Source organism: Falco biarmicus, chromosome 3, assembly GCF_023638135.1.
Source record: "Falco biarmicus isolate bFalBia1 chromosome 3, bFalBia1.pri, whole genome shotgun sequence".
Classification (NCBI taxonomy): Eukaryota; Metazoa; Chordata; class Aves; order Falconiformes; family Falconidae; genus Falco; species Falco biarmicus.
In genome coordinates, this window is record NC_079290.1 from 55521554 (window position 1) to 55539769 (window position 18216).

At 38.6% G+C, this 18216-nt stretch overlaps 1 protein-coding gene across 8 annotated transcripts in view; it reads left to right on the forward strand.

Moving 5' to 3' along the window:
• The window catches only part of ZNF521 (zinc finger protein 521), a 232409-nt gene that overhangs the window by 104901 nt on the left and 109292 nt on the right, over positions 1-18216 (forward strand). For all 8 annotated transcript variants that reach the window (XM_056330873.1, XM_056330875.1, XM_056330876.1 and 5 more), the window contains one exon: positions 8476-8560. In XM_056330873.1, the coding sequence (XP_056186848.1) occupies positions 8476-8560 (85 nt within the window). The remainder of the gene's footprint in view (positions 1-8475; positions 8561-18216) is intronic.

The following is an 18216-nucleotide window of genomic DNA, read 5'->3' on the forward strand; positions in this document are numbered from 1 at the left end:
TTTTTTTCCTGATAGAGAAATGGTAGACTCAAGCACCACGCAAAAAGAAATGAGCATATTACAGGATGTACCTAAGAGGAACTGCTGGAATTTTAAGAAGTAATGTGAAAGTAAAAGATTATGAAATAGGACAGAGGGAATTCTGGGAAGTTCCCTTAATTCCCTTAGAGGAAAGCAAGTACATCTTCACAGGAAAAAACAGCTAGACACAAATCATTGTGGATAGCGTTGAAGACTGGCTCAGCAAAGTGCTTGTTTTGCTGGTACACCACTTCCCTGGGCAGCTGCGCTGCGCCAGCGGAGGTTTTTCAGCTGGGCACACGGTCAAGGAGCGTTGCAATGTCAGCAGCTGTGTGCCAGCTCAGATGGTACTAGTATATTAGTTAACATTGATGTGGCCTAAGAGTATCCATACAGGGTAGTACTATAATTACAGTAGTATGATTGTAGAACTCTGTGGCATATTTCGTAGCGTAGGCAAGCCTTTGTAAAACCCAAGCCTTGCCAGTGTTATGTGAAGCCTTCATTTGTGAAGTCCCATTGACTTCCCCAAGTGCAGAGCTAATTGCATGAGAAGGATCTAAGGGGTTTAATCCTTCTCCTGATACTTCACTGAAAATTAATTTCTTATATATTATGTATGAGTAATATATTTCTGTTTGTACATTAATATTAATGTTGCATATTTTTGAGCACAAGTTCTATTCTGTAGGATTAAATTATCTTGGTAAGTAATAGCCCAGAATTCTGCAGGAACAGAGGTTGAAAGTGGACAATTAAGGGCAGGGAGAGGGTCCTGAGACACGCTTAGGAAAGTGAAATTAATCAGCATTAATTTTCCATAGTGTGGGAGAAAAGTGGTTTTAGTGTTTAAGTAAAACAAAAATAAGGAATATAAAAAGCCCCTGATTTTGCCTTTCTGTTAAAATCCAAAGAGCTTTTACAAAATTTGTGATGGAGAAAAAAGCCAAAAGAGTATTCTCTGGTGTGTACTTGCAAACTATTAATTTTATTGGGCTACATCTGTTGCTGATTGTTGGTGAAGAAAGTAGTGGCTTTATTGAATGACAGTCTGTCTCAGTATGCCATTTTTAAAACAGAAGGAAAAAGGCAACTCTAAAAAGAAAGAGGTCTATCAGCTTACTCAAAATGCCAACTTTTTGCATCTCAGATCTGGCAAGTCATGGTCTACTGCCTGTGCTTTGATGCCGTGTCATCTGCAAAATTATCAGCACAGTCTTGATTGTAGTTTCTCCTTAATGCCCAGAGCTACACAGCTGCTCTGATACTGAATGTTAGGGTTAGCAGCTCTCTGGCTTCAGAGGGTCTCAGGTTGACAACCTTCTTCAATTTTAAATGCAGTGTAAGGAGACGGAAAGAGGTGAGAATACTGACAGAAAGTTCCGTTGCTGACAGTCAGTCCCAAATTCCTGAGCACTGCTCAGCACGTACGCTTGCAGTGCTCAGAGGCTCAGCCTCACCCAGGATCAGGCCCTAGCACAGAAAGAAGCATATTTGTTTTTCAGATCCCACGTCAAATTCATAGTACTTAAAGCTGGTTTTACTGATGAACTATGTAAACCCGATATGACTATGAAATAATTGAAAGAAAATAAATATACAGCCACACGCTGCCAGGTTTTAGAGTTACTTTTCTGACAGGTACCTCACTTCAGGTACCTATTGAGTTTAAGGACCAAGAGAGTTGAAGGATTGGAGAGCTCAAAGGGAAGAGATGCAGTTTTGAAATGTTGCGAGATGTGGTTCTTTCTATGTGGGGATGTGAGACATTGCAAGCTTATGCAATTTATTGGCCAGGGGAAGGAAAAGTTTGTAACCAAAAACCATTGAAGACAGACACGATTAAGTGCGGAATGCAGAATGTAAAGGTGAAAGACAGAACAGCAGCTCACGACTTCAAGCAGTGTAGAGAAGGAAGGACTGCTAGAACTAACATTTGTATTTCTGTCTCAGTGCATCTTGTCTATGAAAGCAATTAGTAACCATAATGAAATAAATTAGGAAAAAAAAATGTTTTTCTCCATTTCTTGTTTTGGTTACCTTATGGGATTGATCGTATTCTTTCTCTAGACATGTACATCCAGACCCCGTTACGCTTAAGACCCTGATGAACAAAAGCAGAAGAACAGAAAAGTTCTCATAAAATCATTATGAACATGTTTTTAAAAGCAATGAGGAAATACTAATTAAAGGATGTTGTGTGAGCAATGAGAAGAGTTAGCAATTAGTCAATTCAAAACACATGCAAGGTGACAGTGCCCCATAAGCAAGATAAATAGCTAACTATGCAGTGAAACTGGCTAACATATATTTATTTTTTTAAGAGCTTAAGGTTGACAAAATAAACATCCAGGAAGACAGAAAAGAAATCCTCAAGGTACTGTCAAAAATACTCTGAGCTATGATGAAAAATGGCTAAATGGAAAAATAAGCTGGGACCATGGTTGCTCTTGTGCCTCATGCAGGACCAAGTGCACTGCTAAGGCTTAATAAAATAATGATGTAAAAAATCAGCTGGCAGCATTAGGAGTTAGCACTGGCCAGTTGCTGTAGTTAGTGTGTAAGTTTTAACTTGGTTTTGCATATGATTTGTTGGTAGTTATTCACTTTGTCAGGTTACCTTTCTGTTGGTTTAACAGGTTCAATTAGCTCCATCCTGGATTTAATGCGAGGGAAACTGTGAGTGGATGATTGGTCTGGGAGAGGGGAATTACAGGATGTGGGAGGGGTGGCATTGCTCTCTTTTGGCAGCAGCAGATAGTCTCAGCTGAGGCATTGATTCATTCTCTTGGTCTGTGCTGAAACTGAGAGGAGAAAGCCTTGAAAGTCCCCTTTACTGGTGTGACAAGGGTAAATAACGTACCTAGGTGTAAACGGGTAAAAGTTATTGGTAGGTTAACAGGTATGTGTCAAAGCTATTCTTGGTAGTGCATGCAAGAGAGGTGTGAAAGAAATCCAGAATAAACTAGGGATGCCTGCAAGCCTGAGAGACTATGGGCACAGTGCATTAGATGGTATAAGATGTATTTTCCATTATCTCCTATAGGGAACAAGTATTCAGTTAAAAGGGGGATAGAGGATATCCAGAAATGTTATATGTAATCAAGGAAACCAATACTGTTGAAAAAAATGCTTTGTTGTGGGGCTTGTGGCATATCCTCCCCATGGAGAAGAATGAAGTATGGATTAGATGTAATATAATGGAATATAGTATACAAAAAGTGACTTACAAACACAGAAAAATATCCATCCCAAAATTCTCAGAGAAAGGACCTGAAGATAAAAGGAAACATTAAGCAGATAAATTTGCAGCCTTTTAAGAAGAGGCATCAACAGCCTGGGAAAAGGCTCCTAAACAGACATTTAACAGGGGATGTAAGGATTATGCATGAAATTACTGGTTTGTGAGCTTGACTTAAACAGGAACATAAGAGAAAGCCTAATCAAATAAACGATAGAAGAATACCTAGAAAGTTTGGATTTAATGAAGTATAGAGGGCACAGATTCACAAAGGGAGGATCGTGCTTAAAATTTTCAATAAAGAGTATTTTGAGAGAGTAGCCACAAGTGCTGACGGAGAAGCCTATAAACGTGATTTACCAAGATTTTTGCAAAGCTTTTGAAATGGTATAGCACAAAAGACTAATCTGTTGGGTGAATAAGTATGGCATAGGGAGAGAAACTTTGTTTGATTAAAAAAAAAAAGAAACACTAACTTGGGTACAGAAAGCATCAGAGTCTTATGAATTGAAGCAGGTTAGGTTGGAGGGGTGTGAATAATGGAAAGCCTTAAGAATCATTATTTGCACCAATTTTGTTGAATTTATGCAGCATACCAGTAGTCTGGAAGAAAGAATAAGTAGTAAGGTGATGAAATTCCCTGATAGTACAAAAGTGAGGAAATGTGAGAACAAAATAGGCAGGTGATAAAATTCTGAATGACTTTGACAAGGAGGTGGAGCATGGGCAGATAAGTAGTATATGCAGTTCATTTTCAGGTAATATGCGGCTAGGGAACAGAAAAAGAAGAATGTATGGATACCTCAGACAGTCACAGGGCACAGAAGGCTACACAGAAGGTTCTTCTGCATACTTCTGAAGCACTTCTGAATAGAACTGTGAATCCCCTAGTAGAGTGGTTGTTTTACTTTTTATAAAAGCAAATAAAATTATGGACACACAATTGAAGTACCATTCTTGGACCATTTATAAAAGCAGCAAAGCCTCTTTTGACATGACATGAACACTTTGGGCACCTTTATAAAAATGAAGTTCTGAAAACCATGAAGTGACAAGTGAGGGTCAGGACAATAATTAAAGGTCTAAGTAACATCAGTTATTCAAAAGGTTAGAGAGACGCATGCATATGCTCTGCGTGGATTGGAGGACCAATCCAAGGCTCATTAAATGTAGTCACAGAGAAGCTTTGCATGCTGGAAGGCTTTAAATTGGTTCTGAAAACAGGAACACAAGCAAACAGGAATGCAAAAGGCAACCAGATTGCCCAGTGCTCTTGTGAGACACTTAGTCCAAGCAGTTACTCTTCTAGAACAATTTTGAATGGCCCCAGCAATGACTTGGGCCTCAGATTTACACTTGGTATGTGGAAGACAAATTGGCACTTAGGTTCCTGATAGGAGGAGGTTTAGTGAAGGATTGTCGGCTTGTTTATTGAAGAGTTTTTATGGAAAGATGAGTCCACAATAATAAATTAAATTAAAGGAAAAAAATTAAACCACTTCCTTAATCCCATCTGATAATGTATATATCACTTTCTGTAACAAATCTTTGGAAGTTTTGCAACAAGGTGCAGTTTAGAGCACAATGTGGTTTCTCTAGATATTCTACTGGTCCTGTCTGGGTCCATATGGAAATACACTGGTAAAGGTTGTCTGTGGCCCACCTTTGCCATTACAGAATTACTCTGTAACAAGAAATGTGCTTTGCCTTGTTTTTGTGTTTGGAGGGGAGAACGAGAGTGTTGTCATGTTATGCCTCTCACAGGAGGCTGACAGGTGTCCTCTAGCAAATGCAGTGGTGGTGGCTTAGGGTCCAAGTACTCTCAGCTGTCCACCTTTCATCACTGTGTGGAGCTGATATGCCCTGGGTGGTAAGCTGGAACAGCAAAGCCTGGGTGTCTACTCTGCTCTACCGAGTCATCCATAGGCACAGGTGACTCGGGCAGAGCGGCAGGGAGCTCAGCCAGGGTCCCTTGCTGCAGCTGTTCGCAGGGCAGGGACGGCTGCCACAGCCCCTCACTTCTTTCTTTGTGGAGCCATCTTGTATCGCAAAGAGCTGGAGACACTTGAGAGATTCAAATACCTGCTGGAGTCACAACCCCATTTTATTTCTGTGCTATGCTACCCCAGTGCTGCAAGACTTCTTCCCTGGCTATCCAGGCAAGGGAGACGGAGCTGCAATACCCCACGGCTCATTTCTGTCCGATTTCCTCAAGTTTCCCCTTTGTGGGAACAGGGAGTGAGGAGGGACTGGGTCTCCCCTGGGATCTTACCTCAGCAGGGAACTGGGACCAGCTGTAAGGCACATCAGGGCCCAGGAGCTCCTGTGAGCAGTTATGAGTCCCATGGTTCTGACAAAGCTTGTGAGACTACAATGTAACTTGCAGTGAAAAATGGCTTTCTTAGAATGCAAAACATACAGAAGTAAGAACATGGGTTTTGTTCAACTTGGTGTAAAAATGAGTGGGTTTGATCACTTTGAAAATCTAAGAGTAAATGGGATTTACTGAGTTTGCTTTTAAAATAAAAACTTAACTGTGCACAAGTTTAGACACTTTGAGATGAGTGTGTGTTGAGCTAATAAAAGTTGATGTCAACATTTTAGAATATGTTTGGAAACAAAAAAGAACTAGTGCTTGATCAAGCTGCAGTCACAAAAACATTCTTCCCTTCATGATAAAAAGAAAATCTCTGTGTGTGATTCTGCAAATATTTCAGATCATCTGAAGAGGCTAGTAAGTGCTAGTAAATTATTATTTTTTGTTGTTGTCAAATGTCTTTCTTTTTTGGCAGTAGACTTCAGAAAACCCCCAACCTTTGTATGTGTTTTCATTATGTACATCAGTCATAATTTTGCCGACAATTCTTGACATGCACTCTGCGTTGCTCTGCTAACAAGAGAAAAGACCAGCCATTAAGTTTATGTTTCTTTGTTTTTGAACAAAGTCACATATCAGGAATAATGCTAGGGGTATGCTAATAAACAATACATAGTGCTAGTCATCAGGGAGTAAGAAATATTTTCTAACTAGTTCTAAAGGGAAACAATGTTTTAAACAAGGGGAGAGTGATTGTTATTTATGCAATATTGTTGTTCTATATGTCAGCATCAAAAAGCATCTTGTAAAGAGCTTAACATAATAAATCGTTGGTCGAGACTATCATTATTTAGAGGTCTTTGATAGATCTAGATGTAGTGCAGTAAGGTTAAATTTACCAATACATAGTAGGAAATCCTTAGACCCAGTCTGAATTTCTACCAATGTTACCAGTGTTGTCACAACAAAAAAAGAGAAAAACTGTTGTATCTTTCAAAACATCTCACTTTACAAATCATAACTGCAAAACTAAGTCAAAGCAGATTTGTTTTCTGGGTGCCCATCGATTTTGTTTGTCTACATAAGGATTTAACTTGGTTACATTTCAGAAAACTAAAACTGATTTAAATGAAAAATGGCAAAAAAAGCTTATGATTGTTTCCACTGAGAAGCAACAGAAAACATTTTGTTAGTGTCATCAAGAAAATTAAAATAGCCTCTGTGTATGAGAAGCAATGGGAGATTTGTAAAGAGGAGCCCTCAGGAACACTTAATTTCAGAGTTGTCTTTGATTAGTCGCTAATTTTTCAGCTAACTTGGTAAGACAAAATGACATAGGTTTAAAATGTCTCTATATTCCTGCCTTCGGGCTTGAAGTAGAAAGATACTTATTGGATGGGCACTTTATCTGTCTGGGACAGGGCATCGAAATTTAGATGCTGATAACAAATCCAGCAAGTCTTCAATAATGTTTAGAGTAAGGTGAAAAAAAACCCATTTTAAGAAATATAATCAATAATACTAGCTGTATGACACTTTTCAGAAGTTAAATATATACAAGACAGGCTGTATTTTTGATGCACATTATCCGGTGAACCCTGCTTCTTCCCCAGCTAATATATATGAAATCTGCAATTTACTACATCTGTGCCAGCTTTTTGTAATGTTACATTCTTTAAAAAATATATGTTTTCCTTTTTTTTTTTTTTTTTTCTTTTTGCTGATGTAGGCAAGGTGCCTGTGGCTGTACAGAAAGATACACGTCTCTTGAGTTACTGCCTTGATGTGGCAGTTCAGGGCTTACCTTGCCTTCACTGCATCTTCAAAAGAACAATTGAGCTCTCCAGGACTGTTACCTTAGGACTTGAGTCCTTGATACTACAATTATGCAGTTGAATAATTTTATGAATCTGACTTGTCTCATTAGATGCCTGGATAACTGCAAGTTTTAAGTCTTATGATGAAAAAACAAAATCTTACTTTTAAATATACTCTTAGTTATCACTTTTAAAGCAATGCTATGCAATATCAAATCTCTGGCCAATTCAGGTCAAGAAAAGTAATAAGAGAAAATACAGTCACATTCTTAGGATGTTGAAATGTCTTGGACAAGTGATATACCTTGTAGAAAAGTAAAGTAGCAGATCTTTTTTGAAAGACACCAAAACACAAATGAAAAACTTTTCCTGTGCTCAAAAAGAGCAGAGTAATGCATTTCCTGGTTTATAATGAAATCTGATCTATATACACCATGATATTTAAGTAAGTCAGGGCCAATCTAATGTGGCCAGAAGGATTGCTTTCTGGCTAGTTTCCAGCCAGCCTTCTTAGTTTCAGTACAGGCTTGCCAAGAGATACTGCCCGGATACAGTAACCGTTTGTCCAGCCTAGCAGGGATTTTTCCCTCCTTGAAAAATGGCAACCTGATGGACCATTTGAAATGTATGGTGCAGAGGAGATTCTGCAGACCAGTTAAGAATGAGGGAGAAGCAGATTTCTGATTTCTGTGTTCTGTTCCTGGCTTCTCCCCAGTTCTGTAGTGGGCCTAATCCATTGGTATAAAATGAAGGATTCACGTTGATTTCTGTGTCACTTGGATCACATCCCACATATCTTCACTGCGTTTTGCCTCCCATGAATATAAAACTAGTGTTTTAGCAATACTGGTCTGTCCATGGAGTTAAGAAGCTGAAAAAAACCCCAATCTCTACAGTTTCAGGAAACTCAGATAAAAGCTACTCCAGAGCAGAGTAATTTTTTAATATTAATAATTAAGCCTTAATGAAAACACTGCTGGAGAACTTTAAATGATCACTCAGAACTCAGTATTTTGAGTTATAATGAAATGGTTCCAATTGTATGTTTCAGTAAATTTTATCTACCCTTGTTTCTTTAGAAGAAGACCTACCAGTGCATCAAATGTCAGATGGTTTTCTACAATGAATGGGATATCCAAGTTCATGTTGCAAACCACATGATTGGTAAGTGAAGCACTAAAACTTCTCAAAGACAGATAGCCATTTCTCTTACTCATGATCATCATTGCCTCTAAAATTAAACAGAGTTAAGGAGAAATTAATTGTGCATCCATCAATGATTAACCTAGGCATGATTGATTTTTTTATTCATATTATTAGACTTGATAAAGCATTAGCATATTTTATTTTCTGCAAGGGCTAGTTTAGACTTCTGCAGAGAATTATATATCCACTGCCAGTCAAAACACAGGTGATTAGCAAATTAAACTTCTAATCATTTTTGCATTATTGAAAACAAACTAACAGGAATGGTTAATGAACTGGATGTTAGCTTTCCATAGAGTTTTAGACAGGTTTTAATTTCAGAAGTTATTATGGTAATGACACTACTGTGTACTTCTCAAGCACCTTGGTACCAAAATCAAAACTGGCAAGTTTTTGTCGTTAGGAAGAATAAATAATTCAAATGGCCATAAAATAGTATTGTTTGTTGTGTTTGAGCAGTCCGGAAAAAATCCTAAGTGTATCTCTATACAATTAAATGCTATCATTTATTTGAAAAAATAAGGATTTGTAGTATTTAGTAATGGAATCTGCTCTTTAAGGTACAAACATTTTAAGTCTTTTTGGATTCCTGAATCCTAGCCTGGCTTGATGTTTACAAGGCTGTTACAGTTGTAAATTGGAATAAAACAAAAGCTGCTTTTTCTTTGATATTCATATTTTCCTATTATTTGCTTATTCCCCTAGGTTTTACCCATAATGTTTTCAATTTGGTAACCACTCAGTAATAGCACTAAGAGTTCTATCAACCAATTAAATTTATCAAGCACATCATTTGCCTGCTAATAAGATAACATTGCCGGGGTTGTTTCATTTTGTTTTTAGCCTCTTTTCCAAATTTCACTTTTCAAGGCAGAGATGGATGCCATTGATTTGAAACTCCTGCTTCCCTTATGCTGTTTTTCTTGCTTTAATAATAGAAAAGCATGCAATGCATAGACCAAACGATATGTTATGGAAGCCGGTAATTACATGTCCAACAGAAGAAAATTTGCTGGTTTTTTCATCTTATAACTTAAAAATAATTAGTTTGATGCTTGTTCTTTTTTCTTTCAAGGTAACATGCAGATTTCTTTCATGAGCACTAGTAAATTGGCTGCACTGTAAGAGAAAGTTACCTGCCAAAACTTAATAGCCCATTTTTCTGGGTACTTTATTAATAAGTTTTAATACATTTAGAGCATGGATATTTTATATACTTATCAGAAAAATGAATAAGCACAAAGGACAAGCTGGTTTTGTAAAGGAGCAAAGTGATTTGCCTGTTGGATTAAGCCTTAGTTTTGACATTTTGTGTCTTTGGGGAGGAGATAACTTGAACTGTTTCACAGTATTCAATCTGGGTCAGTAATGTGGAATTTAAAAGTAGGTTATTACCAACAACAGAACTCACCATCTCTGCTGTTTTCTTTGAATCCAGTGTTTGACATGTTCTTAATTGTAGCATATAGTGACACTGAAACGTGACAGGGAATATGGATGCTGTGAGTAAGGGATGATGCTGGAATGGCATAGTAGTGTGTGTGCGCTTGCCACCCACTTCCCAAGTGCCTTACATTTTCAGAATAGGAGTCCACTTCTTTTAAGAAATACTCAGATTTTCTTTTCTTTTTTTTCTTTCTTATTTTCTGGATGAGTTTTGGTAAAGGATCAGAAGGGAAGAGAGAAATTAGGAGAGTCACTAAAGCAGGAAAAATCCAGTTAGCTGGCTTCTGCCTGCAGATCTGAAAAAACTGAGATTTTCTTAAACTGAGCTATTAACTGCCTATGTTTTATTTGTAAAAGCTGGGTAAGCTTGAATGTGAAAGAGAATCTTTTAAAAAATATTTAATTGTTTTGTCTGTGTTGTATCTAATCATGCATGATATTGCTTCATGACATAACCATAGTGACACAGATTTAAACGTGCTTAGTGTAAAATCTTCCCAGTGAAATAAAGAAGGAGTTTGCAAAACATGCAGGGAGATTTGCTGGTCATGCTTGTGGTAATCTGTGTTCAGTGGAAGATTCTTATCTGCACTGCCAGACTTAACAGTGCAGCTCCTAATGATGTAGCCTCGATTAAGCAAATGCAAGGGGATTTTGTGTTGGGGTGGAGTGAAAGGAATATCAGCATTCCAGAGAGTTTTGAATGTGACCTCGGAATTGAAGCACAGGGAAAAATAATTTCTGATCTCCAATTCTGTTAGCCTTCTCACCACTAATTGGATTTTTCCTTAGCTATCTTTCTAATTTCACTCTCCCCCTCTCTCCTTTAATTTATATCATTGTTCACAGGCCTTTTTCCAAGACCATATTCTGTCTAGAGAGAAAGGTTCAAGGGGTGACAGCAAGGGATTTAAAAATTGGCCTTAGTTTATGTACATCTGTAGGTAGGCTTATAATATTCATATATAATACAGAAAACATGCATGCAAACACTTGTGTGAATATATGTAATACATAACCCATGTATATACCCATATATATCTGCGTGCATATAGGATTGAAAAATATATTAGATTAAACACTGAAGTGAATATTGACTTGTGGACACAGCACATTTACCAAACAAAAAAAATGGTTTCCTAAACACATTGGTCCCTCCCTTTTTTACATGTATCTGATGTCTTCTTGCCCTGCTTTCCTAGTAGGAGATTGCCAGAAGACCATGTAGTGTCTTCACTCATCTAGGGAAAGGAAAGTGAGAAGCTTTGGGGAGAGAGAGGAAAAAAAAAGGACTTTAAATATGAGGGAGAGCAAAGGTAATCTGGGAAAGTAGTAGTTAAAAGTAGAACAGTGTGATAATCCCTAGATTAAATGTAGGGACAATAAATGCATTTACAGACATCATCACACAGTGTCAGGAACTGTTATTTCTTCTTGCAGTAAGATGTTAGTATTATCTGTGTTGCAGTTACTGATGGATGTAGTGTCTTACCTGAAGGACTCCATAAGCATAATTCAGGGAAAAGAGAAAAGGAGAGGCAGCTGGGACATGGGACAAACAAGAAGGTGGAAAGTCCTCTGCCAAACTCCACCCAGAAATGGGTGGGAACCACTGGCAGAGATACATGCTCAGCCAGCTGAGAAAAACAGTTTCCTACTCACCATCTTTTTAGCAGTTTGGGTCTCTAGAAAAGTGATGGTGTTCCATCTGATTACTATGCCCCTTGAACATGGTCCTGGGACATAAACTGAGTTCATGTTGCTAAATTCCACACAGAGAAGTTGCATTTTGGAAGGTCACTGAGGCAAAGACATGTTCGTAAAACCCCAGTATGAAACTTAGACTTTTAAATAAGGCAACCAGGATTACTTTGTGGGCTAAAATAGTTCCACCAAGGGTAGGTATTTTTAGGTTGTGAATATGTGTGTGTTTTTGTCTAATCAAATATAATCTCAACTAGACATTTAGCAGGGGAAGAGAGATTAGAGGCTATTTGAAAAGCCTCTTACTCTCCTTTGTTAGGAGGGTATATAGTGTTTTTACAGATTTTATTTTATGTCTCAATCAATTCAACAAGAGGGATTATGCCACCTAATGGAAAATAAAATCTGCAGATGACCCGGTGGAGTGTAACCTTAAGTATCACTGACAACAATACAATTTACATTCATTATTATACAAGTTATATATTAGAAAGATGTCATAGGGATGGCTTTCCTCAGTAACTGTATGTTCATTACTTCTAGAACTTACCATTTAAAAACTGTTCTGCAGCCTTTAATAGAGTCTTCCCAACATCTTTGTGATGGGACAGGGCAATAAGCCTTTTCCATTGAATAGATAAGGACAAAGAGGTGAGGAAGTGGGATTCCTTGCTTGCATTAAGTGAGTGAAAGTTCAAGAGTTCTGACTACTGGATCTGTCTGCACATTTCTAGACACCGTACTTTGTCAAGCAACGCCCGTGTTTGCTTAAACTACACACTGATTCAAGCTTAGGCTAGGGGATGCCAGCTGACAGAAAGTGAGGCAAACTGTGGGCTTTTTTAAATGGGTCCTCTGTTTAGACATTATTTTGGACATGGGTATAAGCATGTACTTTTGTTTGGATAATCATGAGGATGATCGCCAAATGAAAACACGTTTGTCAGTGTGTGTATTGAAATTTGCTGGTAAAAGTTTCTCAGCTTTTTCGTGGGAAAGGAGGAAACATTAATCCAGGTGTGTTTCATATGGGTTTAGGAAGTGCCGACATGAACGTTAATTCTTCAGCTGCCTTCTTTCTTTTACCTCTCCCTCCTGGTGGAATACATAACATTTTTAGCAGCTTTCAGAAAATTGTATTTCTGTGTGTATGGTGTCTGGAAAAGAGAGAGGTTTCTGGCATCTCTTTGTTTTCATCATAGTTTACAGTTGGCATTTGACCTGAGAGGGTAGTAGGAAGAGAATCTGCCATTGTTTGTGTTCTGTTTGCTGCAATCCATTGCTCCTCCTATTATTTTCCCTGTTATTTTAAGCAGAGAAGCTAAACATTGTTTTTTCTTTCACTGATTCCTTTCCATACGTAGTATCTGATGCAGTTCCATGTAAATAGACTAAACAGTTGCCAGAACAGTTGCCTAGGATTTTGCATACATGCACATACAGAATGGCTCAGAACTGGGAGAGTTCGGACATGGTTAACTCAGAAAAGGAATTACTCTGTATAAAATGATGAGGCTCAACAGCAGTAGTGTAAATTTGTAAGTACTCTGAGTAAAGTGCTGTTAGGCATGAGATAATGTAAAGAGATGACATTGCCAAGAACTATTTATGAAGAGCTTAATTTTTTTCACTCTGATAATTCTTGACCAATAATTACCAGCTTCTAATTATCTATTTTAGTTAGAAAGAAATCTCTATCACTATGGAGGTTGGCATTGCAACTAGCGCATAAATCCCCAAAGAGGTAAATGTGTTCCAAACAGCCACAAACAACTGTCTCATGAAACATAGTGAGCAAATTGCGAGCCGCTGGCTGTGCACAACAGAGCAGCACATTTACCATTGAGGACTGATCAGGCTGACAAAGAGAATGATAAAAGGGGGGAAACAGCCACAATCTTTGTAGTTTGCTGCTACTTTTGTCGATGAAGAAAGCGAGCCCCAGTGTCATAGTAAGAGCCGCTACCCCTCTGAAGAGTTGTGGAGCAAAGGGGAAGGGTGTCACAGACAGGATTCAGTACCTTTTTGCAACCCTACTTTAGACAATTCCTATATAGATAGTTCCTATTAAGTAAATAGAGTTTTCTTTCTTTAATCTTTTCAGTATCATGTATAAAACACATTTTGTGAAGTCTGTTGGCGGGGGGGAGCTTGTTTTTGAGGGGAGGTTGTTGTGTAGCATTGAGCAAGGTAGCAGGTGTGAGCAGGAGGAGGGAATGAAGGGAAAGAAAAAAAGATGACGAGCACCAAAGTTAGGAAGCAAACAGGATGAAGGAATCCTGCAGTTGACAAGAAGAATTCTGGTTTACACCAGCAAAGACTTCATTAAACCCCAAGGAAACAAATCTATGCTGGAACAACTGTAGTTTAAAAAGAAGAGTATATATAAAGTGGGATCTAATATTTTAATTTCTCTGCAAAGAAATTTTACAGCTATGTTTTACAATAACAAGTAGTATGTAACCATTAGAAGACGTAAAGACACATTTTAGTGCAACTCATGATTTTTGATTTTTTCAGTGACAGTGGTACAAGTATATAATACGTATATATGTGTTGTGTGGATATGCATGTTTGCATTATGCATGTATTAACTGCATGCATAATAAACCTATAAAAATAAATCATCTTATTTGCCTCACATTTGTGTGTTGTACGTTACAGTACATGTGGACAACATCACTAATGTCAAGACAAAGGAAATACCTCAGTTGGCTTTCTGGACCCCAAGAAAATTTTAGTCTGGTTGTAATAGCATGTGACATTCACACATTCTGTTATTTGTCTAATACCTAAGGTCATTAAACCTCATGATTTTCCTTTCTCTTAAGCAGAAAGCTGTGCCAGGCAACTAATAGTTGTTGCACCATGTTGACCTTAAGTAATACATCTTCAGAACATCAGTTTAATCACTGTACAGTAAAACTGACATTGTGAAGTCCCTCTTACCTGAGGTTTGGAGAAGAAGAATACAGAGATTACACATCTACACACTAGAGGAGGAAGGAGGTGGAGACTTCCTTTTGTCAGTCATCTTTCACTGATTCCTGAGTAGTAAGAAATGGAAATTGTTGATTTATAGTGAGGAGACGGATCATGCTCTTGTAGCATCAGAAAATCATTTGGATGCCTGGGAATCTCCTATTTATGGACAGAGCTGGCAAGAAGTTCTCTAAAAGTTAGAGGGAACTTGGTCACCTTGTCTGCAAAATGAGGCGATGTAATTGAATTACCCAGGAAAACCAGCATTTGGAGTTAAATCTGAGAAAACGAAAGGTTTATTTTGTGAGGAGCTGGGTTACAAAATCGGCGAAATCTGTGCTGTTTAATACTAACAGGAAGCTACTCTCCTGTGGGCAATGCTGGCTTATTTGAAAAGCCCATAAAGGGTTTCTGCATGGACCATACAAAAGGGATACTTTCTCTTTAATAGCCATCTGTACAGGAGAGATGAGAAGTGGGCCAGGTCATCTCTCCTCAGCTGTCATGATATTAACGTAGGTAATGGAGCAAGCTCTGCGTTCTGCTGGGTGTTGTTTTTCATAGATGTTCATCGATTTACACAGATAATTCTATTTATTTCTTAGAGTTGGTCCAAGCAAACCAGGCAGAATAACAAACACCAAAGCATTTCAAATGACTTTATCTTTGTTGTTTTGTAATGTAACTTTTGTCTAAAAAATGGTGTCACACCTACTGTGCAGATGGCTGCATGATTTGTAAACCAGCCAAAACATTTAAACAAATGTGTGATCTGGGGATAGATTAAATAAAGGATAAAATGGAGTGTGGACCACAAATTCTAATAATCAGATGATTTTAAGTTGTGTGTAGTGTGGAGCGATGGTAGCAGCGATAGCAGGGAACGCTTGCCAATGACAGCAAGGTGCCTTACAGATCTCAGGATGGAGCCTGTGGCCTAGTAGGCCTCAGTTTGAGAGCTGCACATTTGCTGTACAGCTGGCAGCTCTGTATGGGGACATCAGATAAAACTTATGTAAAATGAAGTGTTATTGCTTAGTATGAAATTGTGCAGAGAGGGAATTTGCAGACAGTAACTGAAAACAGAATTCATGGTACCAATGAAGCAGACTGTAAATATGAAGAGGCTTTAATTATCTGCGCAATTTAACAAAAAATTCAGGATGTATTCGGAAATGGCAAAGGCAGCTGTAAACATGCTAGAGCACCACCGTTCCCTGGGCTTCAGGTTGTGTGTGTCACCTATTTGGGCGGCAGGCGCCCTGCCACCCCCCCACCCCCGGGTGCGTACCTTCGCCCACCAAGCTGCATTGCTCGCAGCTGGCACTTCATTTCAGGGGTCTGAAGCAGGAACGGTTGCTTGCTTTTTGAGACAGCTTTCAGGAAAGACTGTCCAGGCTTTTAAAATCACAGATGGTTCAGTCAGGACACAGTCTGCAAATGTCCATGAGCCTTTTTTTTGGGAGCTGGGGGGGGACACGACACCTTGGACTCAAAAAATTCTAATAAAATAGAATGAAAATGTCTTGTTATTTAATCATATTATTAGTAATATAATAATAGTAATGATTATACTACTAAAAGAAGCATTTGAAAAATATCCACAGTTCAGGCTGGAGTTCATTTTATAGAGAAACGAGGCAAAGCACACAGAAGGTTTAGATTTTTCCTGCAGAAATGCCTGTGGTATGAATAGCGCTTGAGGGAGGGGATGCTATCGAAAGGTAACACCAGGCAGTATGAAAGTTGTTCCTTTCCCTCTACCTGCCATAAGATTCGCCTCCAAACCACTGCAGTGATATACCGTGCATGTTAATACTGAGGCACCACGGGCTGAATTAATGGCACGGTGTCTGCCTTCCCTTTTGTTCTTTGTTGCTGACCATTTGTATTGCAGGCTTTATCAGTAGCCTTAGCGCATTCCTTCAGCTGTGTTTAGCTGTCAGCACAGAGGGTAGCCTCACCATCGCTTTTCTAAATCGTCCCTGTTCCGAGCAGAGAAGCCTCCGACTCTTCGACATAGCAGCGCGTCCTGAGGTTTCTCCCTGCCATGTAAGCGCAGGAAGCAAAACAAAAGAAGCCAATATGGAGAGTGGGTGTCGAACTTCAGCTGCTCATATTGTTGCATTTGGTGAGCTGACGGGGTTTCGTAGGTCACCTTTAGAATTATGCCTATGACAGCAGTAGCTACCTGCCAAGATTGCAAGGTATCTCACAGCTCTCAGGATGGAGCCTGTGGCCTGGTAGGCCACCGTTGGAGGGGTACACATTTGCTGTACAGCTGGCAGCACTGTATGGGGCAGCAGTGTGGGCTGTTAGGGAGCTGGAAAGGAGACAAGCATGAAATTTCTTCTAACCCCAACTCTGTTTTTCTGTACTGTTGGCTGCTTCTCAGTTCCTTGACAAAAAAACCAATCAGGCACCCTTTAATCCGCCTGTGATTACCAGTGGTATAAAAAGAGAAGCATAATGAGGAAAAATGCCTCGTTTTGTTGCCTTCAAAAGCCAACAAATTGGAGTTAACTTGACAGGAAGTGGCTTAATAATTAGATTATTTATTTATTCCTGACACATATCCCCCTGTTACTAGTCTCAGGAGATCCTGTAGATGGTACGATTTTCAAGCTGCCATTACTTCGCTGTCTTCTGTGAACAAAGAAGCTACTGTCTATCAGTCAATTAAATGCACTCTTTAAGCAAAGGCTGAGAAGTCCTCAATGGATAGAGCCCTGGGACATTGTGGCTGATGATTCCTTTCTCTGTACTGTACATCACACTCTCAACTACGGTCCCCACAGAGATGGAATAAAGTCATGCATTAAAATATCACTTGTTGATTTGTTTGCTAATGAAGAGCCATTGAAATGTTTGTGTATTTCTGTGGCAAAATTGTTGATAAAAGGACTACTTGCTTGCATATCTTACTTTATCTTCAGTAAGCACTTATTTAAGACTTACTAAAATTAAAGTCAACAAATTAAGGAAAAAACAGGGAGATGGATAATATTGGTTTACTTGCAATTCACATCAATGTAAATAACACTGAGGACAGCAAGAAGAGAGAAAAGGGAATAACAGTACTTCAACCATGTCTGTTATAATTTTCTTCATTAGTAACAATAAGGATCTCTGGTGTGTTTTTTTTCTGCTGTGGTAGTGGGCACCCATTTCAAATAATGAAAATGCTAAAGGATCAGTTTTAAAATTATCCTGGACATCTAAGAACATGGTATTTTTTTTAAAAAAAAGGAAAACTTGAGTCTTTGTTTCTGGGTTTTTTTGCATTTCTTTTTGGATTTTAAATATGCCCAGTTAACAAAAACTTCCATTGTTTAGAGATTAACTGTGCACAGATGGTTAGCCTCTTAGCTGAGAAAAGTACAACCATGTCAAGCTAGTTAGTAATGCTGGTTAAGGGTGCATACTTAATGCAAAATCAGCAATGTTGTCCAAAGCCGGGGCCTCTGAGCTTAATGACACCC